We start from the raw sequence: 27,763 nt of genomic DNA, 5'->3' as shown, positions 1-27,763 counted from the left end.
AGACATTTATAAATTCAAGACTTGCTTGCGTGGTTCTAGGAATAGGAATTTTTTCCGCAGGTTGGTCTTTGGTTCAGACTAAAATATATCAACTGTTGGATGGATTTCAATGAAATTTTGTACACATGTTCATGTTCCCCAGAATATGAATCCTACTGGCTTTGGTGATCCCTTAACTTTTGACTCTTACCAGCAAGTTGACATTTTAGCATTTAGTAGAATTTCTCAAAAACTATTGGATGGATCGACATGAAATATGGTACTTATATCCATATCCTCCTCAGCATCAATCACTTTGGTCCTTTCATCCCCTCATTTTCACTCCAATGCCATCATCGGGTAAAAATTTTAATTTGTCACTTTTACCACAAAACTAGTTGCATTCTTAAGAGCCTCAGCTGTGAGAGAGTATGGCTGTAGACTCTTAGTGAACAAAATATTATTACCTTCCCAGTCATTAGCCAAAGACATTTTGCATGAATCTACTAAATTATTAAATATGACAACTACGCTGAAAATGTGGAAGTTTATGAAATTTCCCCGAAATACCATTCACAAAACCAGCCAATACCAAAACCAATTGAAACCAATGAAAGGGGTTAAAGCAGAATTACTCCATCTCCCCTCCTGACCTCAATGATGACATAACATTTACAGGGAAATTGTTGCATCTTCCAGTGAATTGCGCAGGCACTGGTGAAACTGCATTTGCACATAATTCTTCATTAATGTTTTATCCTTCTTGTCTTATAAGATGGATGGAGTTTATTTGATCCTGAACTGTAATTTAAATGAAATTTGTTAGAAAACCTGGCATTCATATCATTCATACTACAAGTATGTTAAAACAGGTACCAAGAATTACATGCAAATACTATCTGACTGAGGTTTGGGGTTGAGCTAGGCTTTCAGGTATCAAACTAATATCAGTATCTGTGACAGGGAAGCATTACCAGTATGATCAGTGTTGTTAACTGGCACTCCTGCTCTCAGCAGCTCCAAGACCACTCTGTCCAGCCCGCTACGGACCGCTCGGATCAGAACTACAGACCCATCCGGGCCACACCACTCTGCCGACTGCCAACATAACCAAGCCATGATGAAAACATACATACACATTATGCATATTCCACATATATCTATGGTGGTCAATAGTTAAGTCTAGACAAAAAATAAAAACAAAAAAAACACTAATATCAAAAACTACACAAATGCATCATTATAACAAAACAAAATTAAAAACTCAGGATAACAAGCAAAGAAATTCAGATAAAGTCAAATAAATGAATCTAAATAATAGCACAATGTCATAGCAGTAGTATAACAATGAATAACAATGACTCTGCACAACCTGGATCAAATAAAATGAACACTGTCAAAAACAAAACACAAGACAGACCTGTTGAGGAGGACTGAGCAATGGAGGAGGCATGGCGTTTCTCTCCCATCCTCTAGGTGGAGCTGATGGAGAGAAAGAATCATGTAAGGTGGATATCTAACTGACACATGCAAGGATTTTGATATTGAAAGTGATAATCAATTACAAATGCTATTTATATTAACTAAATAAAGAATAAAGTGGCACTAGATGTTGCACCATGTAATGTGTGTATTAAGTAATGTGTGTAAGTATTTTTGTAGACATGATATAGTAAAGATGGACATAGTAAAAAAAATGTGTTGGATTCCCAAGTGAATAAAAATGTTAGGCGTTAGGAATGAGTGAATGAGTAAATGAATGAAAGAAACAAACAACACAGAAGTTTCTTTACGTTGTATAGGCCTGCGGGGCTGTGAAGTTCCAACCCGGAAGTGTTTTTGCTCCTGGTTCCTGTGGTCACAGATGGAGGCATCCTCCTGTCGCCTGGAGCACCTTGCATTTATATCTTCCATTGAACTCTGGGTAAAGTCTGTGTCACTTCCTATGTCCTGGTCCCTTTTGAGAGGTCTGAAAACCAAAGCAAAGTTTTGATATTAAGAAGACTGTGGCAGTCTGCCTGTAGTCACATTGTGTTCTTTTCTTTTCTTTTTAATTTATTAGTCACCAAAGAACTCTGCAACACACCCAAACACAAAAATGCAGCTTTGCCATTTAGGGTATTTTTCCTAAAACTTCAACTTTTATGGGTGGTAGTCTTGGTGAGGAAGTGGACCAGGGCCCTGGAACGTGCCAGGGATTAGAGATATTTATCATCACGCCCAGACTTTCAATCTCCATACTGATTAATTTGGATTGCAACTATTTTTATTTTTGTTAGTGATTAACCTGTTTATTATTTTTAGATTAATCAAGTACAAATTAAGTCTAAAGTATAAGATGTCACAAGATAGTAAAAATTGCCAATGCCAAGTTCCCAGAGCACAAGTGATCGTCTAATGTCCCCTTATTTAGCATCTATAAGCAGTATACAAATATTTATATTATTAAAAAAACATTTTATAAAACATTTTATATTATTAAAACTGTGTATTTTATATTATTAAAACTGTGTTTTCCTATATTGTTCCTCATAATGTTATAAATGTAATAAAACTAGTAGGAAAACTTAATGAGCAATTGGTTTTCTTTCTTCTGCAACTACGGTTCACCTGCTATAGTGAAGCTGTGAATACCATGTGAACATATAAATGTGAAGCAGAGATTTTTTTACAGACTATAGTTCCAGGGCAAAATACACCAGATTGACAATAAAAAGTGACATTCAAACTTATGAACTCTCACTGTATTTGTCTACATGACATCATTCCTCCAGCAGACAAAACATCCTGTCACATCTTTCAAAGCAGCTCCCCTCACCGCATTCTAATTGCGTCCTCCCCAAGTGGTTCCCTCCTCCTCTTCTTCTCTGCTTCCTTTGCTTTCTTCTTTTTCCTCAAGCTGATTTTCTCTTTCTCCCTGCTGGATCTGACCCTCTGTTCTTGTTGGGCTATGTGCGGTGGCCAGGCCTTGGATTTGCTGTCGTTGTCAGGGACTGTGAACCTGTGTCTCACCCTATTACTGCTCTCTCTCTCCGTCCGCTGCTGCCTCACCCTCCTCACCACTAGGAGCACCACCAGGGTCAGCACCAGCAGCAGGCCTATTGCTACGGCAACCACAGCCCACAGCCACACAGGGGTCGGCTCTATAAAAGACAGAATGGAAAATTAATTTTATTATTAACAGGTAGAATGTTTTTTGTTAGGGCTGCATGAGATGGATAATATTATGATAATATTGATATGTGATCCTATTTACTAAATTACTCAAATTAATCTGATAAAAGGTTATGTTTCTCACATCTTATGTTTTGGTAAACATAGATCCTAAACTTTCAAAAAATACACAAATAAATAACTACTGACGAATTTAGGGTGTCATTTTGTGACAGATTTCGCTGAGATTCAATATATTATCATTCAATTAAACCTGAAAATATAATTAGACTTTGCAGGTGACTGGAACAAGATTTAACTACTGTTAAACACAATATTAAAGCAGAAGAAGATTTTTTGGACTCTTGGGAGCAGTGGAACAAACTGTAAACACAATGTTGACATATTATTACTTTAAAAAGTTGTTATTTACACAACAATCAGACACAAAGCAATGTTAGCATTCATTTAGAGTAGTGTTTCTGGTCACCTGGTGAAAATAAGTCCTATATTCACTCTCCTTTTAGCTCTACTTTGGTCTCCACTAACTCATGGCTCTATAGCTGCTAAATGCTTGACTGTGTCCGTTGGCTAGTCGCTAATTTTGCCTGTCTGCCATTTGGAGCTGGGCAGGTAGCATACAGCAGTAAGAGTGAAGCAAAACAGTGAAGTTTCAGGCCGTAAAACCAAAACGATGAGCTTTAACACTAAAATGCTCCATGGAGCTAAGAGCAAATGCACAGTCAGGTCATAATTCTCTGTGGTTTCGTCACTACAAGCAACCCCTTTCACGTTTCAAATAATATTGTCAATATAAAAATATTTATTTGTGCAGTGTTAAGAAAAAAATACACTCCCATTTCAAATGAACCTTATCTAATCCAACTCATCTTTAATTTTAATATTTTAAAAAAAAAAGACCTTTTATATGTTTTACATAGAGCTAACCTTCCTATTTTCACATGGGGAGGCCACTTAGCTGGCCTATTGACCTACCAGCATCATGAATATTATTATAAATAAATGTAATGTCATTTTCATTTATAGTAATTATTAATATTTATTATTATTATATTACTAGTCATATCTCTATTATTACTATCATTGTTATTGTTATTATTGTTGTTATTATGCTTCTCTTTGTCTCTCTCCCCCCTCTTCCCCTCCCTCCTTCTTTCTCTCTTAACCCAACCGGTCAAGGCAGATGGCCGCCCACGTAGAGCCTGGTTCTGCTCAAGGTTTCTTCCCATTAAATGGGAGTTATTCTTTGCTGCTGTCACCAAGTGCTTGCTCGTGGGGGAATTGTCAGTTCTCAGTAAATTAAAGAGTACAGTCTTGATATGCTCTATGTGAAAAGTGCCCGGAGATAACTTTTGTTATGATTTGGCGTTACATAAATAAAATTGAATTGAATTGAATAATATTTTGACAAGAAATCCTTTTTTGTAATTTCAGCTTGTGAGTACCTCTGCCTCTGAGAGACTTATGTTTGAACAACTGAAACTTAACCCTGCAACAGTGACCAACACATGTACACACTGGAAACGGAAAGGTGTTATAAACTGTTTTGTTTGGATGAAATTCAAAGTTGGATGTGTGCCTATGCAGGAGACAGGACGTCAGCCTACCTTTGACTTCCTTTTTCACCGTTTCCTCCTCTCTGCTTCCTATTTCCTCTCGGACACCTCTTATATTGATGACGGCCTTCAGCTCTGAGGGGTTGGGGAACGAGTCAGGCTTCAGTAACATTACGGCACGAAGGAAATTGGCAGCCTCGGTGGCATAGGGGAAACAGGTAGAGGGAAGACGGGAGCATGGCCTGTTGTCCACTTGGAGGAAAAGGAGGGAGCTAGGAAAGAAAGAGAGAGGGAAGGAAACAGTAGGAAACAGCAGGTATGTCATCTCTGAGGCCGTTTCTAAGGAATAGATTTGCCTAGATACATTTGCTGAATAAAATCTGACACACTGACTGACATAAAAGACCTATTGTGACATTCACCATTTACAAAAAATTACATACTCTTACCAAACAAGCATAAAATCAACAATACAAAGTCCTGAAATATTTACTTCTAATTTGGACTGGCTTGCTGAACTAAAAGGAGTGCCTCAGGGTTCTGTGCTCAGCCCACTTTTATTTGCTCTTTACATAAATAATTTAGGTGTAAATACACATGAAACTAATACCCATTGTCATGCAGATGATGCAGTTTTGTATAGCTATGGATCTTTAATATTTAATAGTCTCAACTCAAGCTTATATTGAATGCAGACAAATAATAGAAAACTATATTTTCTAATGCTAGGAGGAAGCCCATAGACTATATTGTTACAACTCAGGGGAATACTATAGAAGCATGTTGAGATTTGTTACCAAATTAAAACATCATTCATAATTTTTACTTTTGTTATTATTATTCCCCATCTCTTTTCTTTAGGCTCTTAATTGTCATCATGAAGACACGACTGGTCACACTCTGTTTTTATTTATTTATTTTCTATTGTTTATTTGTTCTCTGTGCAATGCTGTTGTGTTTTTAGGATTTAGCCACATTTTATTTATTTTACTCTATGCTTTTATTAATTTCACCTTTTATTCTCATAATTATGTCTGTGTTTTTATTCGTCTCTATAAAAAAATAAATTGACTTGACTTTGTATTCCAGAGTTGGCTGGCCATCTCTGTCCATAAGAGCTCATCTTATAATCATTATCTCAAATCACAAGACATGAAAAATTCATGTTTTCTGCACAAGCTACTTTCAAGACTATAAATTTAATGACAAATGAGTCCATTGTTAAATGTCTCTGTATTAGCCTACTTGTTGTCTTATTTTAGTATTATTATCTCTCTTTAATATTGTTTTATCTGCTGTGTTGTTTTGTCAGGAGTCTTGGCCAGGTCCCCCTTGCAAAAAGGACTCACCTGATTAAATAAAGGTTAAGTAAAGTACAACTACACTCACAATTCTGGACATTCCTAATCATAATGCCAGTAACATGTAACTGTGTACCTACCCATTTGAGGCAGCTGGTGATGCTTGAGCCAGCAGGTCGGTGAGCTGCTGAGGGTCAAAATCAAACAAGTCCTTGTTAGTATTAAGGGGGGCTGAGCCTCTCAGTTTGAGTGGTGTCTGGAGGAGCACACTAAGCGCCCAGAGCAGGGAGCTATTGGAGAAAGTGCCACGATGTAGTGGGATTTTGGTGTGCAGCACTATCGTGCCTTTAGCCCATATAGAGCTCTGATGTGTGAAGCAGTCGCTGCCATCCCATCCACAGGCGGCATTGTCACATCCCTGTTCGCAGTGGGAGTTGGCGTAGTGATCGCGACAGTACTGGATGTGGCCCGGACTGAGAGCCATGATGGGGAGGGATGGAAGGAATGAAAAGGAGAGGAAGAGTAAGAGATATGAAAAAAATCATCTTAAACTTTCATACTCAGAATAAAATACAGAATGAAAATACAAGGAGCAAGTGACTATGAAGGATTCTAAATTATTATTCATTTCTTTAACTATGTGAATTTATGTGATTTAAATTATTTGATTTAATATCGTGACTTTGATATTGTGGTGTTTTTTTTATTGTTTTAATTTTATTTAAAGTATAAATATCATGTTGGCTGCACCTTCTACCAAACTTAACTATTTCTATTTCATTTTTATTTGAAAAAATGAAAATGAACAATACAGAATTATTGCAATTTGATAATAATATTCATGATGAAGCCAGTTACTCTTAAATTGCCTGTTATTTAGATATCTTGACCCAGTCTGAGTGATTTATGTGTAAAAAGTTTCAAATAGGCTATTAATACAAATAAGATAAGAAATGAAAATGATGCATAAATCGACATAAGACAATTCAAAAGAACAAAGTAACTTGCACAATTAAGCCAACTAAAACACAAAAGTCAATATTAATCTTGAAATTGTTTTCATGGTTTCTGACAATGAAAATGACAACAAAAGAGTTTTACTTGCACAGGCCCCTGTCCTTCCCGCAGTCGAAGCCGTCTCGGAGACATTCAGGCTCCGTACATTCTTTTTCACATAATCCGTTCCCAAACTTTTCCTTACACTGTCGGTTGACAGGACATTGGCCCCACGGATCAACAGGTGCAGCTGTTGAGACAAACACAGATTGGTACAAAAATTGGTAAAAGTGAGCCAAGACACACATATACTTTTGTCTAAGTTGTTGTGGTTAAAATGTAATAATGGTGTATTTGCAGAGTGATCTAGACAGTCTCTATTAGGTATATGTGTGCTATTTAAATTACGGGTGAATTTTGTCAGCAGTGAGATGTGTCAAAGGCAAATAGTCTTTGCAACACTTTCAAACAAATAAATTGAATGTATAAATTCAAAATGAGTATTATTTCAGTAAAACCTGCAGTTATTTTTAATGCTTCTTGAACCTGACACTATACACAGCTGCAGTAATTAAACTGACCACGCAAACTGTTTTCACAGTTTTATCACAGGACCAACTTAACCACATATCAAAACCAACTCATTGTTTCAGAGCATTAGCAACAATTCATAACAATGCAGGTCAAGTCATGAAAGGTGGGTCCTGATACGGACCGTTAAAGGGAACAGGAAATGGGACCGACATAAACAGGAAGTTTCCAGGAGAAGTGAATAGCAACAGGAAATGGAGTGGGCTGGGACTTGATAAAGGTCGAAGGTCATCACCTTGGCAATGAGGAATGTGATGGAGTTGGACAATGGGCTTGGCAGGTGTGTGTGGGGGCCATAAAACCATAACAGAAAAAAGGCCTGGACAATAGAGCTGAAATTAGACGTGTTAAGTTTTTTTACACTTTTGTTTTATTTGAGCAGCAAAGAGAGTTTTCCTTGTGGAGGAAAACAATGACGATGTTACATAAAATAGACTTTTCACTTTGTCTTTAACAGAATATTATCAAGGATAAGATCCATTTTTTCCAACCGAAATATTTCAAAATAATACATTTAGGAAAAAGTTCACTTAAGTTCATTATTTATTGTCTTAAAACTATAGGGTTTTAATCTGAATAAGTCTTAAGTTGTCAAAGAGACCTTAAAAATAGTAATTATTAATTTAACACACTTTAACATTAATTATTGGATAAGAGTAGACGCCATATTTTTTTTCAAACTGGTCATCAGAATCAACTTTTCTTTCTACAATCTACAGTCACAGGGTGAAGTTTAGGCACATTTTGAACCGGTAACGTGTTTCATGTATGCTCAAAAGAAAGATAAATCTGAGGATGATAGGGTGGCTGACTCACCTTGACACGTCCAGCTCAGTCCAAGCAGAACAAACGTCCTCAGAGCCAACATCTTCAGGTCATAAGCTGTGGGCCTTTCCTTCTCTCCGCTCACACAGATCAGCAGTCCAGTCTAGCTGTATTGTACCACTAAACCATAAACTGCCTCTGACACTGCAGTAGCTCACAACGTTTTTTTGGACGGTTGTAAATCTGTAGCTCTGTGGTGTAGCTACAGTCCGCCTGCTCACAGTGAACAGTTAACTCTGAGTGAAGTCAACCAATTCCATCACCACCGCCACCACCAACACCTTCCAATTCCACCACCCAGCCCACTTTGTTCACTCGCTCTTTTTTTCAGAGGCCCTGCGGATATCTGGACAACTTCCTGCCACTGTGTGGAGAAGAATAGGAGGGCGATTACCGAATGTGCATGTGTTTCTGTGTGTGTGTGTGTGCTCTTAGTGTGTCTCAACTTGAAAAAAAACACAGTATGAGGTTATTTGAGCTGTTGGAAGAACCGTTATATGTAAAAAGCTACGGGGTGCGAGCAGACGGCGTGGTTTGAATCTGACCTTTTCAAAGAAACAAAACTGTGCTGTAACTGTGTGCTCTGACTCTAAAAAGGACTCGAACACAGTAAACTGTTTCTGTTGTTTGTGCTTATTTCATTAAAAAAAAAGAAAATAGGACATCTAGAGACTGAAATTTGCCAAGTACAGACAGATACAGATGAGAAAAAATGACTTAAATAGTTTAGTCTTGAGAGTCTTTTCAGACACTTCGAACTCTCACACAACTCTAACTGAAATTCAAAACAACAGATTAACAGATTATTATGTTTAAATATATATATTTTTACAGATGTTTAACACTGACAAAGAATGTAAAAAGAGCTTATATTTTAAGGAACAACATAGTGTTAACCTTTCCTGCTTCAGCGTCCAGACCGTGGTCGGGAAGCACAGGGGAGACTTGTTTACTACTCCAGGGCCGAAGTCACCGCTAACTTCGGAGTTAACTCCCTCCACTTTATCAACAGGTAGCAAGCAAGAAACGGGAACTCAGCTTCAATCTTGAGGAGTTGCAGCATTTATTCTCTGTCAGAACAGCTCAAACTGTACATACACTGTACTCTTACTGTTACAGCTAACCGCTATCTCGCTCGACCATACACATGCGTCATGCGCACTTCCTATGTACTGGGATATTTCTTAAAGACACTACGCCACTCGTATAACACTACCCCCACTCTGGATGGCATATCCCCATAATTCCACTCCAGCACAATGATACACATCAACATTTTCATTTCCTCTTTTTTTTTTTGTGTAACCAGTGTATTTACAGTCCATTGTAGGAGGGAAATAGCGAAAGGTGCAGTTTCTCAGTGCAAATATGAACATGTAGCAATCTTTCTTATAGGGTGCACACATCACAGCCTAGCATTATAAACCCTGGAAAAGGCATTAATAACACTTACTATACAGGCATAAAGGTGTTCCTTCAACAGAAAAATACAGTTGTATCACAGTGGATAATTATTATCAAACAAATAGGCCTACTCCTCAAGTTTCTTTTTTTTTATAAATGTAGTTAACATATAAAATGACCATTAGCTCCAACAGTAGCAAACAGTACAAGACATTTCCCCTCATTCTTTTTCTTTTAACACTGGGAATTGTCCTTTAACCCTTGGAACTGTGCATCAATTGTCCTTAATGAGCCACCCACTCACCATACCTGGCTGGGGGCCTACGTCGGCAGCTTGGTCTTCGAGGACGACGACCCACCTCTCCACCCCCACTATCCTGAAAGTCCCTGGGGGAAGGAAAGTCCAGGTGAGGAAGGTTTGGGGGGGGGGGGGGGGGGGGGGTTAGCAGTTGCAGGGGTATGCCCTGCTGGATCTGGTGGAGTGTTGCCGGAGTCTGCGTTGGAGAAGAGGCCAGAGAGCTCCAGGTCTGGGTCTGCAGAATCCTTGTCCAAGGCTGGAGGTGACACCTCCAACGGTGCCCAGCCCTGAGCCTGCTCCATGGCCCAGGTGTTGTCCATCAGCTCACGGCTGCGATAGGGCTTCAGCTGATCATGGTGAACCACTTTCACTTTGGTTCTTGGGCCTTTCTGGATGCGATACACTAGGTAATCCAGCTGCCCTACGATGAAGAGGGGACCTTCATATGACGGGAGGAACTTCCTGACCCTGTTCTTGGTCTTCTTTGTGCCCTTGATGAGATACCACACAGCATCTCTGACTTGATACTGTGTGTGGCAGCAGTTCTTGTCATACTGTCTCTTTGCACGTTTCACAGATTCACCGAGTGCATCCCTGGCAATTTGATGCGCCAGCTCCAGCCGCTCACAGAGGCGTTGGACATACTCAGGAGCAGAGGGAGCGGTTTCAGAGTCAGGGGGCAAACCGGTTACCAGGTCTACCGGCTCACTCACTTCCCGGCCAAACATCATGAAGTTGGAGGTGAATCCAGTGGAACTGTGCCTTGTCGCTCTGTAGGCCATGACAGCATAGGATTTAAACAGGACTTAATGAAATGTGAGATTGTTAAATTCAGTCATTTTGGCAAAGTTTTAGAATCAAAGTGTCCATCAGAAATGGAGTAATGGAGTATTACACAGCTGATGTTAACAGAATGATCCACTGTAGATCATTTATGTCCTCAGTCCCTCTTTACTGGTTACCTGATTTCTCTAGTTGTGGCCCTGAAGCTCCCCTCTCCATGCAGTATTCCTCCCAAAGATCTTTGAACAAGTTTCCTGTCGCACCAAAAGAACAACCTTGATCCTTTTTGGGGTCGCACAATCCCAAATCCATCTTTTTAAATACAGCACAGAAAACCTGCCGGGACAGAGGCGTCGTCTTCTTCTCTAAGCAGTGGTTGTAGTAGTGCCTATACACCTCAGACATGTTTGAGAAGACTGGCTCCAGATACAGCTTAGAGATTGATGTCCCGCAAGAGAGCACTTTGGGTAAACTGTCGAGGAACTCCTTCAGGAATATGTGCTCTGAAGCTTTACGGGACTTTCTCTGCATTCGCTTCTTAGTATTTTCTTCTGAATTGTCCTGCTGGGATGCATTTTGTGCCCAGTTAAGCACTGACCACTCTCCAATCCCCAAAGTAGAGAGGAACATCTTTTTACAAACCTGTTTTCTGTCGCCGTCGCCTATCAAATGATAACGCATCGAGACAGATCTTCTCGATTGAGTCCATGGTGCTCTGGTTCTTTCCACCGGGTCGCAATCAACTAGTCCGGCCACATAGACCTTTCTCTGAGGCCAGTTCATGCACTGCCAAAAGCTAGTAAACAGCTTGTTCCTTGAGTCTTCACTGAAGTCAGCACAGAAGCGGTTGGATGCCTTTTTGCAAGCACTGGATGTGCATCTCGGTCCCATCGCCCTCTGAGCTTTAGTTATGGTGGCACCATCTTTTTTTCTTTTGCTGATGTACGGTTTGCCCTCCATCCTAAGTTGCTTCTGTCGATTTTGCTTCCATGTTAAAGGTTTGGCAACTCTGGATTTCTTTCTGGCTGGTCCTTCTAGTTCTGAAGGCTTGTTTCTGTCTTTGTCAGTGGCATTCTCTTGTTCTGCAAAAACAGGGAAATGTCATTGGCATGCATGAGACAGGTATGAAAATTATTTTCTTGATTAGTTGTTTGGTCTATAAAATGTCAGAAAAATGTTGATCAGTGTTTCCCAAAACCCAAGATACAACCTAAAATGTCTTGTTTTGTCCCCAACAAATAGTCCACTACCCAAATATATTCAGTTCACTATAATAGAGGAAACCAAAAAGAGAAACCAGAAAATAATCACATACAAGAAGCTATAACCAAATAATTTTGGCATTTTTCTTTAAAAAAATGACTCAAATGATTAATCAGTTATAAAAAATAGTTGTTGATTAATTTTCTGTCAATTGACTTGTTGTTGCAGCTCTACAGTGATGCACTTCTGTGTTAAAGCAAAAACAGCGGTCTTTTGCCAATATCTGAATTTAGCAGAAAAATGTCAAAATGACAGTAGATGTTCTAACATTGCAGTGACATCATCACATTAGTGCACTTCTAAGTTTGGCTGAAACTAACAGTTATTATCATTATAAATTATCTCTTGATTATTATTCCTATTAAATTATTAATTTGTCTATAAAATATATGAAAATAGTGAAACATGCCCATCACAATTGCCCAGAGCCCGAGGTGACATCTTGAAATAGTTTGTTTTGTCCAACCAGCAGTTATAAACCTAAAAGCAGGAGCTGGAACTACTCAACACAACAAGTTATCGGAATTGTTGTGTTGTTTGATTAATTGATGAATCAGATAATTGTTTCAAGTTTAGAGAGTAGCTGAAAAGTGTAAAGATGAAATAAAAATCACTCACCCTGAGTTACCGCCACAGTTTTATTGAATGTAGAAGGAGCAGAGTTCAGTTGTGGACACTGAGGGACAACCTGCCTCTTTTCTAATCTGTTTTCATTTGATTCAGTCTTTCTTGTTTTTCCTGTGTGTGCCCAGTTGAGCACAGACCACTCTCCAATCCCCAACGTGGACAGGAACATGTTTTTACACACTTGTTTCCTTTTGCCATCCACCATCAAGTGATAACGTAGTGAAACCAATCGTCTCGACTGCGATCCCACTGCTCGAGATCTTTCCACCGCATTGCGATCGACTTGTCCTGCCACGTACATCTTTCTCTGAGCCCAGTTCATGTGCTGCCAGAATTCATCAAACACTTTTTTTCGGGTGTCTTCGTTGATTTCATTGCAAAGCCGGTTTGATGCCTTTTTGCATGCATTCGAGGTGCATCTTGGTCCCATTGCTCTTGGCTGTTTTGTCACAACCTCGCCGTCTTTTTTTCGTTTGCTTACGTATGCTTTTCCCTCCATTCTCAGCTGTTTCTGCTTGTTTTGCTTCCACTTTGATGGATCTGCAACTTTGGTTTTGTTTTTTTTTCTGGCAGCCTTATCCAGATGAGTGTTTCCATTTTTGGCAGCTGTATTGAGGAATGCTGTTAAAAAAAAAAAGTGTTCGTTATTGGAGGCAGTGGCCTGAAGTACATAGGCTCTGACACAAATAACATTTTTGGTTTATCAAATACAATAAAGCAATTTTACTCCTAGTTTAGGTGAACAATTTCAACAAGTTATAGAAATAAATATACTTTGACAAACTTGAATCTGTGGATATACAGACTAAAAATGGTGGGACTATTTTTTAATGATCCTTTTTACCCTAAATTATCTCGGGTATTTTCAATAATAAACACCACTTTGTTGGACAAAGGACATGAATCTACACATCCCATCAAAAGGGACAGACATTGTCAGATGTCAATAGCACCTTTTACAAAACCCGTTCAAGGAGGGAATACTGTGCCTTTAATCTGCCTCGCTGTTCTGTATAAAAGGTATGAACACAGAGTGTGGGGGGGCAGAGTTTCTCTGCCAATAAGCCGGCTACGGAGGTAGTCACAGAGCCGGATGGACTGTGTGTGTAAAAGGGACAGCTGGCACAGCGGGACAGGGAGCTGACACTGTTGTGTTATAAGTCATGCCTTTGAATCTGGAGCGCTGGCATGCTGTGTAAAAGCACACATGGAGGCGGCTTTATGCCGGCGTTGTGTGGCTCAGTGTGAAAAAGCAAAGGCAGCTCAAAGGTGGAACCTCTTTATGGCTATAAAGCAGGTTCTCTGTATAAAAGAGGCTGTAGTCACTGCAAGAAAGCTGTATTTTCTGGCCCTGTGTTGCAATTACACTTATAGTGACAACTAATGAAAATCAAGCTTTTTTTGAATGAAAAAAACATTCTGATATTGATCTGGAGCTGGACACTAAAGGATGACAATTTTGGAATTGAAAAAAAGTTAAAAAATCCATATTATTTTGAACATGTACTCATGTGAAAATAACTGGTGTACTGATACATTTACACACTTAGTTCCACTTATTGCGAGTTTCTGTTTCCTGTGTAACTTGTTTCTACACACATGTATTAGAAGAATACTACTGTATATAAAGTATAATACTAAAAGCCCAACTTATTTATCATGGTCATTCTGTTTAATAAGTCTGAAACATATTTTAACTTTTTTACATACTAGCTTGTATGGTGTTCAAAAGTTTATCATAATCTGGGTGGATCATGTTTTATTTTAGTCAACTTTAAACAGGCATCCTTGTGTCATGAGATCCACATTAATATCAGATATTTGCATGTATTTATATTTACTTATTGGACTCATATGAATGAATGTGTGAAAAAGAAAGAAATGTGTTATAGGCTTTAACAGGATGTATGTGCTGGCATTCATAAAATTTTGCATCCACCTGCACTGTGACAGTTTTGAATCCCAACAATTTCAGTTAAATGCCAGCTGACAATTAAAATGGGCTCAAATCATTATTCTTTTAAATCTGCAGACAAGAGAAACTTTCTAAAAATGTGGGTATGTAGTTAAATACACTGTATGCTAAGGCTACAACTAACAATTATTTTCATTATCGAATTATCTGTCAATTATTGTCACGATAGTCGTTTCTCGATTACAGTAGTTGTTTGGTCTATCAAATGTCAGAAAATGGTTAAAAATTGTATTGTAAAACTGTATCCCAAAACCCAAGATGCAACTGAAAATGTTTTGTCATAGTCTACAACCCAAAGATATTCAGATATACTATCAAAGAGGACTAAAGAAACCAGAAAATATTCATATTTAATAAACTGGAACCACATATTTTTTTCTTTTAGAAAATGACTCATATTACCAAAATAGTTGGTGACTAACTGTATAAAGAACAATACGCTATTACTTACTTGTGTCAGTACCCAGAGGAAGTGTATTCTGCATCGGACAGTGGGGAATCATCTGCGGCTCTGTTATTATTGCTGAGTGGGACCTTTTTTTGGACGGTCCATCTTTTTCCATGTCAGATTTCCTGCTTGCATCAGTGACGTGCAGATGGTCTGGGTAGAACAGCACACACACACAGACACACACACAATAATTGACATCATGTCTTATTAAGACACTGCTGGTGACAGTGACACTGCTGGATCTCATACCCACCTGGTGGCATGTGGTGCAGCCCAAAAGTCTCAGAGACTGTGGGTCTGTGAAGTGGGGGGTCATTCGTGGGTTTGGGAAGGAGACCAATATCCTCCATTGCTGCAATGGCTAAAAATATTTTTTAAAAAGTTATTGTAGCTTTTGCATCAAGCTACACAACATGCTTTTGATGGATGGGTTCACAATTTTTCAAGTCTGTCTTAAAACAATAGCCTGGTGCTTTCTTGCCATTTTCATTCCTACTGTTCATACAAGCAAAAAATCCATAAGCCTCCTTCTGTGAAAAAATGTATTTAAAAGTTTATCTGAAGCTAATATGAAGGTTCAAATAAGTCTTTCAACGTTTAAGTCTTTTTAGTGCCAAAGTCCCTCTTTTTGTTACTTTGCTTCCAGCGCAGCTCAACAGGGAAACACTTCCCGAAGAAACACAAAGAGGGAATTTGATGCTAAAAAGACTGTAAATGTGGCAGATATCCACTTGATATGACTACTATATGACTGCTGAAACTTAATATTAGCTTCAGATAAACTTTTAAATGCATTTTTACACAAAATGAAATTGAAAACACACTGAAGGAGATGTTTTAATGTCCAGTATGAACAGGAGGAATGATTGCAGCGAGGAAAACCTCTTTCAGCGTCCATAACTGACTGTTTTTTTAAGACAGACTTGAAAAACTGGGAACCTATCCTTTAAGGCGCAGTCGCATTCACTGTCCATTCAGACGTAATCTAAAAGCACAGTTCATCCATATTTAACTGTGGACAAGAACAATAACAACGCCATGTGTCCTAATCCAGATGTTTTTGTACGTTACGTAGAAGTAGGCGTTGCAGGCCTGTCTGACATAGAAAAGGTAAGTTTAAAAGGCTGAAATGGTGCTCATGATAGATATTTCGCTAATGTTATATATAGCGAATACCAAGCAACTCTTCGTGCAGGCTAAACTACGACAAACCCCTTTTAAAATGATATACTTCAGGCTTCCGTGTTTGCTTACATAGTGTTATACATTTGAAAACGTCTCGTAGACCCGTCGGTTCCATCCAGACCAGATCACAAGTTCCCACCGCTGTCGGCTGTTTACTCCATTACGGTTCTGACAGTGAAACCCAACATCTGTCAGCTCAGTTTGCTCAGGTTTTATTTAGCTAAATATCACTGATGGATCGGAGGAGCCTCTCACTGGCAGCTGCCATGTCTGAGCATGCGCACTGGCTTACAAGGTCTCTGTCCTGCAATAGCTAATTAGATTTTTTTTAAAAGTCAAAACTACTTAAATAATGATATCTAATCTAGCTATAATATCTATTACATCAAATCTATCTATCTATCTATCTATCTATCTATCTATCTATCCTTCAGCACTGTGCAAAAGTTTGAGGCACTTTAGATGTTTAGATTCTTATCTATTATGCAATATCATCAGGCAGGCGTCTGATCCATCCCAGATGTAACAAGAAGTCCTGCAACAGATGGTTTGGCCCCCACAGAGCCTTGATCTCAACATCATGGAGTCAGTCTGGGATTACATGAAGACACAGATGCAACTGAGATGCCTAAATCAACAGAAGAACTGTGGTAACTTCTCCAGGATGCAGGAACAAACTATCTGCCATGTACCTTGAAAAACAGTGTGCAGGTGTACTGAGGAGAACTGCTGCTGTTTTAAAGGCAAAGCGTGCTCACACCAAATAATGATTTCATTTAGGTTTCTTCTGTTTACCGGACTTTGTATTAAGTTAATTGATAAATGAAAACTATTCATGACATTGTTTTTTAAATTTTACTTTTAGTGCCTAAAACTTTTGCACAGCATTGTATCTGAGCGATGAAAAGAGGCTACACTGTAAATCTATCAAATTTAAATTTTATTGTATTTTCTGAATATACGTAAAAGGAAACATATTCTAAGTATTGTAAGTGATTTATAGGTGCGTGTGAAGATAGTACTTAAAATAGTGAGGATATTTATAGCTTTGCTCATCCTATTTTTCTTACATGAAAAGGAAGGGAAAGGAAGGAAGCTATTAGGAAGTTCAAAGTTTCAGTCCCTCAGTTGTCTTCATCGGCTGCAGCACAAGGCCAGATTACCAACCAGGAAAAGTGGGCAATGTGCCCCGGTGCATCAGGAGCCCCAAAAGTCTTAGGTTCACAGCCTGTCAATTGTTTTTTGGTAATTTACTGTAATAAATTGCACATTTTTAAAGAATTTTGACCACCAAAATACAACACTAACTAAAGCAGGCAGAATTAGCTATTTTTTTGTGTCAAAATCTGGTTTCAACACAAGTTTTATCATTTTAGTATATAGGGCTCACATTGTACATTTGCCTAAATAAAGATTGGTTGAATCAAATTACTAGGGCTACAACTTTCTCTAATCAATTGTTTTGTTAATGAAATGTCAGAAAATAGAGAAACATACCTTTTATAGTTTATTAAAAGCTCAAAGCTTTTGTCAGATCAACAGTTTAAAACCCAAAGATATTCAGTTTACTATCATGTATGACATGCAGAAAAACTGATTTGGAATTTTTGTTTAAAAATTGTATAAATAATTATAAAAAAAACTGTGATTTATCTTCTGTCAATTGCTTAATCGATTTATCGACTAATCATTGCAGCTCTACAAATTACAACAAACTAATTGACACACTGAAAACCTGGGGCTGCATCAGTAGGATCTAGGGGTAAATAATGAAGCTGCCATGTACAGTATATAGTCTGCACCATTTTCCTTAATATACACTTGGAGGCAATAGCTTACACACACAATGCACAGCAGGGGAAAGATGGTGATGGTGGGGTCAATAGGTCTTTTTCACAGAAGACGTTTTGACATGTCACAGTAGGAAAAGCACAGGTGTAAATAATAAATAAGTCCTTTTAGCTGCTTCAGTTTCAGGGTCCTGGTATTGTTGGCTCAGTGTCACACTGTCTTTCTGGGACACTTGAAAGCTGACGTTAATATTATTAGTAACACCTGTATTTTTCCTACTGTGACAAGTTAAAATGTCTGTTGTGAAAAAGCAGCAAACTGTATGTTTTTGTTATTGCTGCAATGTCTTTTTGTAATATCTGATTTGGGCACAGAAAGGCAAAAATATAATACTATACTAATATACTTAAAACTTATTACTGATGTTACACTGGTTTGATGAGTAATGGTTTGGCCCATAAACCTTGAAAATGTTCATATGACAGACAGAGAGACAGACAGACAGATATAAATAGATAGATAATACATAAATATAACTTTATTTAACATGATCAAAACCAAGACCCAAGGAAAACAAGCAAGGCTATGACAACAAATAACAGGGGAAAATTTAAATTAAACTACATTACATACTGTACATAGGCTTACATTCAAGGGGTTAATTAACAGTTTCCATTTTAAAATTAGTAAGGACATAAAATCGATCATGATGATGTAAAACATATAGGCCAAACATAAATAATTTATTTGGAAAGACACATACAGCTTATTAAGTAAAAAAAAAAAAGAGAGAGAGAAAAGCCAAATAGCTAAAAGGTCCAAGAAAGAAGAGGAAAATATTCTTAAACTAGCCTAATTAATGACATAAACTAAGGAGATTATTGATCTGTGGCAGTTTCAGCGTTTCGTTACATGATGTCGCTGTTGGACTGTTAGGAGATAGATCCGAGGTTACACCAGACATTACCCTCGTACAGTACATGCAACATACATTATGTTTTTAAAAATGTTTCTTAAACATCTTATATCTATAAATACGGTACTACTTAAAGCAAAATGTGTTTTATAACCCTCGCCAGTGTTTATTCGCCATCTCTGACCGACATGAACGGTACTTTCCGTTGTAAAAAAAAAAGAAAAAAAAAAGAAGAGGTATAAATAGTTAGTTTCGGTTTCAGTCTGATAGTTGCAGCTCGGCTAAAGTCAGGACAGGCTGCTGTCTGACATTCACTAATTTAATTGTTACAGTTTTAGCTTGCTGACCAAAATATCGGAGTCGGAGAGTTTTCAGTTTCATACTAAACGTCCACAGCAAACTCGGCTCGCCGAAAGAAAGTGTAAGTTGGATTTTAAGAGCTGTAATAATGCTAGCTAAACCCGGCTAGCAACTGTAAGTTATTTACTGTATGTTAACTGTAATACAGCTAACGTTACAGTTTGACCTGATAATACTTATAATATTGAGTGTTTTGCTAAGTCGTTCGTGTTTCCGAGTGCCATGTGGGGTTGGGTCAGACTTACTGTCCTCAAACGGTTTCAAAGAAATCAGCAGTGTAGATGAAAATGAAAGTATATTAACATTGAATACCACCTGCAGCAAAAAAGAAAGTAACGTTAAACTCTTAACGTATCAATGTCGGTAAAAGGCATATAAGTGCAAACTGTAGTCCTAGCTAAGGTACCTACAGAGGTGTAGGTAAATATTTTAGGGCTGCAACTAATGATTAACGTTATTTGCATTATCTATTAATCGATTCATTGTTTTGTCTATGAAAAAAATAATGAAAATAATGAAATATGCTTGTTATATATATCAAACATACATGTATCAAACATATATGTTTGATACATGTATGTTTGATGTCTTAAAATGTTTTGTCTGATCAACAGTCTAAAATCCAAATATATTTTGTTTACTATCATGTGACACACACACAAAAACTTATGAGAAGCTCCAACCAGCAATTTTTTTTGGCAATTTTCCTTTAAAAAATGACGTAAATGAATATTTGATTAGCAAAATGGTTGCCGATTAATTTTGTGTCAATCAACTCATGGACTAAATGTTGCAGCTCTAAAATATTCTACAAGGTTCAGCCTACAGGTAATATAAACAATATAATATAAATAAACATATCCATTTTCTGTTTTGGAGGTTTCTGTTTAACCTTACTTTGTGTGTCAACTTAAATACTCAGCCACTGACCCTCACTCTCTCTTCTTGTATTTTACAGAACTTGTGTATCATGCAAAAAATGAGCCTCTCTCTTCCTCTGCTCTTCGTGTGCCTGGATATGTGTGTGGTGCACACTATCCGCTTGGCACAGTTCTCACCTCTCCTCTTCTCCCATCCGTTCATCGCCCTGTGGGGAGGAGGGCTGATCAGGGCTAGCCTCCTTCTCCTGCTCACCTTCACCTACCCTGGAAGCCTGCCATGGATGAGCAGCTTCAAGGGGCTCCAGAGCTTAGGGGTCCTTTGCTTTCACTTCCCAGTGTACACAACTCTTCTCTGGGTGCTGGGGCAGTCCACCATGGAGGAACTGTGGGGATGGCACTCCTGGGAAAGGGTGAGCTGCTGTGTTTTTATTCATGATTAGTTCCAGGATGGATACCATCCAAGTAAAGGCAGAAGTAGGCACTTTTCCAAACACTTTTTTCAGGTATCTTTGTCCTACATCGCTCATACATAGCTCAAGCTACTGAGTCTAGAGCAGGAACAAGAGTGAAACCAAAACCAAACCAGTCTGAAGAGAACGAGAAATCCTCAATTTGAGAAATGTGGACATACAAACACATTTTTGATTAAAAAAAAGAATGCTATTAGGTATTTAAATACATTTTCTTTTATCCAAACACAGACTCATTTGCATTGTTGAAGCAACAGGTGATGCATTTCATGTGAGTTATTTTTTTCTGGATATGGTATTGTGTGTGTTTAACCTGCTGTTTGTTTTGCAGGTGTTGCAGGGTTATGTTGTGACAGTGGTGGCGTGGCTCTACTGGAGTAGATATGTGTCATCTCTTTTGCACTCCTGGGGTCAATACATCTCATCTCTGTTGACGAGAAAGCCCTCTGAGAAGCCCAAAGAGGACACCGGTGCCTCTCTGAAGAGACTGATGGGATACATGATGCCCTATTTCTGGCGCTTTGTTGCTGTGCTGGTTCTTGTGGTTCTCTCTTCCTATGGTAAGTGAGCCAGCACCTTAATTTAAGGTTATGTAGTTGATATTATAATAGCTTTATAATGTCCTCATGCCATTACAAAGTTTGAATAGATATGTTTTTGCTTGTTGATAGCAGCTTCAAGCACAAAGTTGGTAGTATTAATCAAAAGTTTACATTTAAGAATCAAATGCATCTATTTGCACCAATTAGGGCATGAACTATTTTTCAGGCAGAGCTACGAAAACATTTGCATAGTTTTTCATGTTAAAGTAGAGAACTTGGAAGTTTTGAATGACTATAATCGATCAAAATCTAAATGGTTGGTAATCTCTGTGCTTGCAGTAGCCAAAAGGTCAAAGAAAGTGTTATGATAAAAGTGATAATAGTGTGATCTTCTGACCGTAGGTGAGATGGCTGTTCCTCAATACACTGGTCGTGTGGCTGACTGGATCATAAACGAAGAAGCACCTGATGCATTCACAGAGGCCATCACAATCATGACACTAATGACTATTGCCAGGTAATACAAGCTTTGTCACATAGTAGTTAAACATTACTGTTTCAATGTTTTTAAAATACCTGAAATCTCAAATCTCAAATATTTATCTCTTCTCTTTTTTTTATTAGCAAAGAACAATGTCTTAGGTTATCATGTAGCTAAATTGCAAATATGTGATTGGCAAAACCTCACTTCTAGTTTTTGGGTTAGGATTTCAATAAGTATTTTTATACTGGATTCAGATTCAATTTAGCTTCATTAAACATTATCAGTCTTCAACCTTAGTGGTATAGTTTGTAGTCCTAAAACATGGATGTATTTGATCCATGGTTTCATTTGCATCTTTCTTGTAGAATTTTGATTTATGCTGAAATTAACGTTGTAGTTCACATAAAAATCAACCAATTCTGGGTTTAAAGAAGATATTTAGGTAATGATTTCTTTTGAAGTTTTGTACACAAATCAAATCAATCATAACTGTATCTTTCTTAAAATGTTTTTCCATTACAATATTTAAAACAGTAGTTGTAGTAGTAATATCGTTGTAGTGGCATTTTGTGTACTTTACACTAAAATGTGCGCTCTGCTGTCTGTTTAGTGCTGTGCTTGAGTTCGTATGTGACCTCATGTACAACATCACCATGAGCTGCATACACACGTCAGTGCAGGGAGTCGTCTTCCAGGCTGTGCTGAAACAGGAGATTGCTTTCTTTGAGTCCACTTCAACCGGTAAGTCATGTACAGACTGTACGTAGGACTGACGGAGAGTCATCTTTAAATGAAAATGCACTGTACACAGTAGGCCATCATGAATAAATCTTAAACCATTTTTACATGCACTTAAAGTGTACGCTTTTCCTGATTGTTATGAATTTGCCAGTAGATATATTTGACAGTATAAGTTTGGGCTGGCAAAAAAATAAGGCTAACTTTCAACTCTTATCTCAGGTGAACTGGTGTCCCGTATTACCACGGATACCAACGATATGAGCGAGGCGCTGAGTGAGAAGCTAAGTCTTGTGATGTGGTACACAGCACGTTTTGCCTTCCTCTTATTCTTCATGGTGAGCCAGTCATGGAAAATGACCCTGCTTACTTGCATGGGACTGCCCATCATCTGGGTCATACCGGAGCTCACTGGACACTTCCACCAGGTAAACAGGAGTTCCCTAAATATCCCATATTCTTCAAGGAAAATTTTACCCACAAGCAATTGATCCTGAAAACAAAAAAAAACAAATGAGAGTGTAACATCTTGTGAAGGTATTTCCTGTGCAGCTACATAATTATCATTACAAAAAAATGCCTTAAGCATCAAATTGATTAGTTTCCATCAGTAAACAAAGGGTGATTTTTATTTTCTTAAAATACTGTATCGAATTGTCACATAAACAATCTATTTTATATTTCTATCCATCTTTTAGACTATTTCGGTAAAGGTTCAGGAGTCGTTGGCTAAGGCCAACCAGGTGGCCACAGAGACCTTCTCCAGCATGAAGACAGTGAGGAGTTTTGCCAACGAGGATGGCGAGACAGAGAGGTACAGAAAGCGGCTGGAGGATACTTATGCCCTTAATAAAAAGGAAGCAGCGGCCTATGCAGCCTCTACCTGGGCCAGCAGCGTGAGTTGAATACTGACCTGGATTATGTGTTTCTTAGCATATCTTTGTCTGTGAGTATGAGATAGTGGGAGTTAACCTAGAGAATACAGCAAAATATAATGTCAGGTATTGGTTGTTGGCTGGTGATTTTAAAGCTAGAAGATGTGTGTGTGTGTGTATATATATGTACACTTTCCACTATTTCAGTTGTCAGTTGTTTACAGCCAGAAATACACCAGTAACCTTAATTATTTTGAAAGGCTACTAATCTGCATGTTCATCGAAGTGCTTGGAATAATTTTGGAATATTTTTTGACCAACTTCCTGTAAGGTAGATGAATAGTTTATTTTGTCATGTAAACCATTGTTTTATGTCCCTCCAGATGACCACCTTAGCCTTGAAAGTGTTTATTCTTTACTATGGAGGGACGCTTGTTACCAGAGGGGCTGTTAGCAGTGGAGACCTGGTGTCATTCGTCCTGTACGAGCTGCAGTTTGCCTCTGCTGTTGAGGTGAGCCACAGGCCAAGATAAAGGGATATCATTTTGAATAAAATATTATATCCTTGCACTTGTTTCCCCTACTGCAGAATGATGAATGAGCAGTAGATTGTTTTGTTTTAAACCAAAATGTGTCAAACTAAAAAGCGCCTCATTCTACTACCTCTCTCCCAGGCTGTCATGCGTTATTACCCAGAAGTGAAAAAGGCAATTGGTGCCTCTGAGAAGATCTTTGAATATTTGGATCGGAAACCTCAAGTACCTCCTGAGGGCACTTTGGCCCCTGAAAACCTTAATGGACACATTCAATTCAAAAAAGTTACATTTTCCTATCCCAGTGGGACAGAAAAAAGCAATCCTTTGCTCAAGGTATGTATGTCTTTATGTATGTTTATTATATTTACAATATTTGTCATCACATATGACTCTGTACGAATCCACACTATTCCTTTCTTCTACCAGGATGTGTCTCTGGAGATGAAACCAGGCCAGATCACTGCCCTCGTGGGGCTAAACAGATCAGGGAAGTCCACCTGTGTCAAGCTGCTGGAGAGGTTTTACCAGCCCCAAGCAGGAGAGATCCTACTGGATGGGAAACCGCTGCTAAGCTACAAAGACCAGTACCTTCATGACAAGGTGGGTGGATAACAGTAGGAATATGCAACCAATATTTTTACCATAAAAACAAACGAGGGAGTGCTTCCTGTAATTGAGAGCGATATGACACAAAAGTCTCTCCTAGTGCATGGGTAGACTATCAGTTTTTTCAATTTAGTATTTGAAATTTTGAGCATTTAGCTGACATTGTGCAAGAATGGGAAGCTTGAAGGTACCCTGAGTAGTTTTTCATCGCTAGTAGTGCAATGATGCAATGTTTTTATGAGTAAGGTGTGGACATGATGATTTGGAGCATGTGGGCAATGTAATACATATTTCTACCACTAGTTTTACTCTATTCCACTGAACCACAGTTGGTGACGAAAATGAGACAAGAAGTGTAGCAATGCACCTACAATGGCAAACATGAATGCAAACATTGTACAATTTAAAATATTTTTTTAAATTAGCTAAGGAAATGCATTTAATAGATTTATTAGAGCTAAAGTACACACACAGTACATTTTGGTGAGAAACTCTGAATGTAAATATACATGTTTTTTTGTTTACCAGAAAAATCTGCAGGGTACCTTTAAAGCTGCAGTAAGTGATTTTGTCCACTAGGGGGAAGAATTGTGTACAATCAGAGAAACACCACCCTGACACACTGTTAGGTCCACTTAACAAGCTGTTGTCCTAAAGCATTTTTTCATTTAATCTTTATTTAATCAGGCAGTCCCATTGAGATTAAGATCTCTTTTTCAAGAGAGACCTTAGAGCAAGAAACATTCATAAGACAAAAACACAATCAGCAAACAGAATAACACAACTACACAATCAACAAAGAATGAAGAGAAATGGTTACAGGAGTAACTGTTCTGTAACTGCAATCAAGTGTATTGCAAGGTCTATGCTCCTTGACCTCTGTTGATTGAGTTAATGTCCCAACATTTGCAATTTTCCACTATAAAAACAAAATATTTTAGCTTTAAATTCCTATATCATCATGAAAAAAGCCAACAGTAAAGACACTATGGATTAATCTGCTTTATTTGGTGATACAGATGAAAAAAGACATAATAAACTACAAATTGTATTGGTGAGGTACTGACACCCTAAGGGGTTCATCAAGTCATTGTACCACAAAAATTGACTAAAATTCAAGATGAAAAATATGACGGTGTATTGTGCAGCTGAGGCCATAAAACAGAAATGAATTAAAGTAGCCCTGAGCTGTACAGCAATAATGACATAGGGGAGGTGAAGCACAGTTCATTGAAAGTTTCTACTCTGAATCCTCAAAATTTCTCTTTAATTTCACTAATTTTCTGCTTTTTATCTTTCAACTTAATATTTATATTTTTGTATTATCACACACTGGTTACAGGAATATTGTAAGGACACTTTTGCCTAGCTTTATTCTGCTGTTGCCTTCATTGTAAACCCTGCTGTGTCAGCTCTGACAGTTAAGCAGCCACTGACTTTTCCTCCTCATCCTGTTTGTTTTTAGATCGCTGTGGTGAGCCAGGATTGTGTGCTGTTTGCTCGCTCAGTGCGGGAGAACATCAAGTATGGCTACGAGCATGCCTCTGATGAGGAAATGTACAGAGCTGCCAGGCTGGCTAGTGCCGACGTTTTCATCAAGGACCTGTCAAAAGGATATGACACAGGTTCGACCCAGAATTTTGCGTAGTGGATCATAAATTTGGGTCTAACATGGGGGTTTTGGGAACTCAATAGAAAATGTTTTATTTATTTTTCGTTTTCATTTTCATTCTTAGATGTTTGCACACTTACAGAATGAATGCCTGCTATGGTGCATCTCTTAGAAGGGGGATGGATTTTTTTTAGGCAACTCATTCTGTCAGGCTGTGTGACAGTAGTGAAAGGATGATGAATGCAACAATGCAATAAAAACTATTCCCTGAGGATGTACATAAACAATAACAGTATGTCCCTCTTTTGGATAGATGCCGGGGAGAAGGGAGGACAGGTATCTGGAGGCCAGAAGCAGCGCATTGCCATTGCTAGAGCCTTAATCAGACGTCCTAAGATCTTGATACTGGACAACGCTACCAGTGACTTGGACACAGAGAATGAATATCAGGTAGGAAATTCTTGAGTCTAAACTTTTTCTCATTATTTGCCTTTGTTTTTCTTCATGTAACACCAAGTCATGATTGTACTTAACAGGTCCACCAAGCTTTGTTAAACCAAACCAACAACTGCTCTGTGCTGTTGATATCCAACAAGATGAGTGTTGTGGAGAAGGCCGATCACATATTTGTCCTGGACAAGGGGTCGATACAGGAGGAGGGCAGTCATGAAGAGCTGCTGAGGAAAAACGGCCTCTATGCTGAACTGGTGACAAAGCAAAATAGGGGCTTCCAACGCAAAGAAGAGGAGAATGATATACACTAAGATGTGCGGGCGGGAGTTTGCCCTCAAGCCAGAGAAGCAGTCGAGTGACAAGGATGTTGCCAACTATGATTCCAGACTTGAGGGGTCAAAACTCCAGCAACACTTGTAGTATAAAAAAACATCTTCATTGTGAGGCCATACTTAATACTGCAAGTGTTGAGAGTTTTGGCCCATTAAGACCGTTTCCCTTTTCCATGAACCTTGAAAGTAGGGGAAGTTGTGCCAGAAATCCCAGAAGAGTTCCAGAGTTAAGGTTCCCTTCAATCAACAGCACTTGAGCTGAACATCTAACCCCCAACTGCTCCAGGAAGATCTTACAGTCCTATTTGCAATATGGATCAAATCCTGTATCAAAGGACATTTGAATTTATATTGCAATATTGATGGACAGAACACAATACAGTACATTATCTGGAAAATAAAAAAAAATCAAAAATCAAGTCCTGCTCATTGATTTGCAGAATTGTCCACAATCATCTAATCCAACCAGTTACCAGCCCAACCCTATGTCCTACGCAGCAGCTCAGTTATGTCAATGTAATCATCTTGAGGAGAGTTAATGATGATCACACACTTTATTGCTTTGTAGACTCTGCACGTTGCTTTTAGATTCTGCACGTTTTTAGATTGAGTGTTTCTAAATAAAGATAAAGGTATATATTTTTCATGTTGAACTTTTTTTTTTTTTTTCCTATTGCTGATTTTTTTTTACCTTCTTAAATGTATTTTAAAGCTAGTGTGTGTGCACCTAAAATTAAGAGAATAAACATTTTCCATGAA

The 27,763-nt window shown here is 38.3% G+C and overlaps 3 protein-coding genes across 4 annotated transcripts in view; 1 reads left to right on the top strand and 2 right to left on the bottom strand.

The window, feature by feature from the left end:
• Window positions 1-10,053, bottom strand: part of notchl (notch receptor, like) — a 12,734-nt gene extending 2,681 nt beyond the window's left edge. The window contains exons 1-9 of the mRNA XM_067600682.1: window positions 9,320-10,053; window positions 8,414-8,786; window positions 7,112-7,256; window positions 6,151-6,483; window positions 4,761-4,981; window positions 2,798-3,122; window positions 1,773-1,948; window positions 1,400-1,461; window positions 954-1,077 (exon numbers count right to left, since the gene is read on the bottom strand). Of these exons, the coding sequence (XP_067456783.1) occupies window positions 954-1,077; window positions 1,400-1,461; window positions 1,773-1,948; window positions 2,798-3,122; window positions 4,761-4,981; window positions 6,151-6,483; window positions 7,112-7,256; window positions 8,414-8,465 (1,438 nt within the window). The 5' untranslated portion in view covers window positions 8,466-8,786; window positions 9,320-10,053. The remainder of the gene's footprint in view (window positions 1-953; window positions 1,078-1,399; window positions 1,462-1,772; window positions 1,949-2,797; window positions 3,123-4,760; window positions 4,982-6,150; window positions 6,484-7,111; window positions 7,257-8,413; window positions 8,787-9,319) is intronic.
• On the bottom strand, window positions 9,462-16,704 carry LOC137190941 (uncharacterized). The gene is made up of 6 exons (XM_067600685.1): window positions 16,478-16,704; window positions 15,477-15,584; window positions 15,224-15,373; window positions 12,789-13,418; window positions 11,087-11,989; window positions 9,462-10,895 (listed from the first exon to the last, which is right to left on the bottom strand). Exons 1-6 carry the CDS (start codon window positions 16,521-16,523, stop codon window positions 10,852-10,854), a joined length of 1,881 nt encoding a protein of 626 aa, XP_067456786.1. The 5' UTR covers window positions 16,524-16,704; the 3' UTR covers window positions 9,462-10,851.
• On the top strand, window positions 16,231-27,763 carry tap1 (transporter 1, ATP-binding cassette, sub-family B (MDR/TAP)). 2 transcript variants are annotated; one of them, XM_067600683.1, is made up of 13 exons: window positions 16,231-16,333; window positions 20,434-20,766; window positions 21,158-21,386; window positions 21,771-21,885; window positions 22,463-22,593; window positions 22,813-23,018; window positions 23,289-23,486; window positions 23,849-23,977; window positions 24,140-24,334; window positions 24,428-24,601; window positions 26,073-26,232; window positions 26,533-26,669; window positions 26,756-27,763. In XM_067600683.1, the coding sequence occupies exons 1-13, from the start codon at window positions 16,262-16,264 to the stop codon at window positions 26,981-26,983; spliced, it is 2,307 nt and encodes a 768-aa protein (XP_067456784.1). In that variant the 5' UTR covers window positions 16,231-16,261; the 3' UTR covers window positions 26,984-27,763. The 2 variants fall into 2 exon arrangements, with proteins under 2 accessions (XP_067456784.1, XP_067456785.1); XM_067600684.1 differs by lacking the exon at window positions 16,231-16,333 and adding an exon at window positions 19,361-19,536.

The sequence above is a fragment of the Thunnus thynnus genome, chromosome 10 (genome assembly GCF_963924715.1).
Source record: "Thunnus thynnus chromosome 10, fThuThy2.1, whole genome shotgun sequence".
Taxonomy (NCBI): Eukaryota; Metazoa; Chordata; class Actinopteri; order Scombriformes; family Scombridae; genus Thunnus; species Thunnus thynnus.
This window is presented reverse-complemented; position numbering and strand designations above follow the sequence as displayed.

Excerpts from the sequence above, each read along its gene's own strand:
- tap1 (XM_067600683.1), top strand. The coding sequence starts at position 16,262 with ATGTGTCCTAATCCAGATGTTTTTGTACGTTACGTAGAAGTAGGCGTT. Across the intron at positions 23,487-23,848 it reads CCTCTACCTGGGCCAGCAGC|ATGACCACCTTAGCCTTGAA; the intron begins GTGAGTTGAATA and ends ATGTCCCTCCAG. Across the intron at positions 26,670-26,755 it reads ACACAGAGAATGAATATCAG|GTCCACCAAGCTTTGTTAAA; the intron begins GTAGGAAATTCT and ends TGTACTTAACAG.
- LOC137190941 (XM_067600685.1), bottom strand. The coding sequence starts at position 16,523 with ATGGAACCGACGGGTCTACGAGACGTTTTCAAATGTATAACACTAT. Across the intron at positions 13,419-15,223 it reads TCCTCTGGGTACTGACACAA|CATTCCTCAATACAGCTGCC; the intron begins GTAAGTAATAGC and ends TTTTTTTAACAG. Across the intron at positions 11,990-12,788 it reads AACTGTGGCGGTAACTCAGG|AACAAGAGAATGCCACTGAC; the intron begins GTGAGTGATTTT and ends CTGTTTTTGCAG.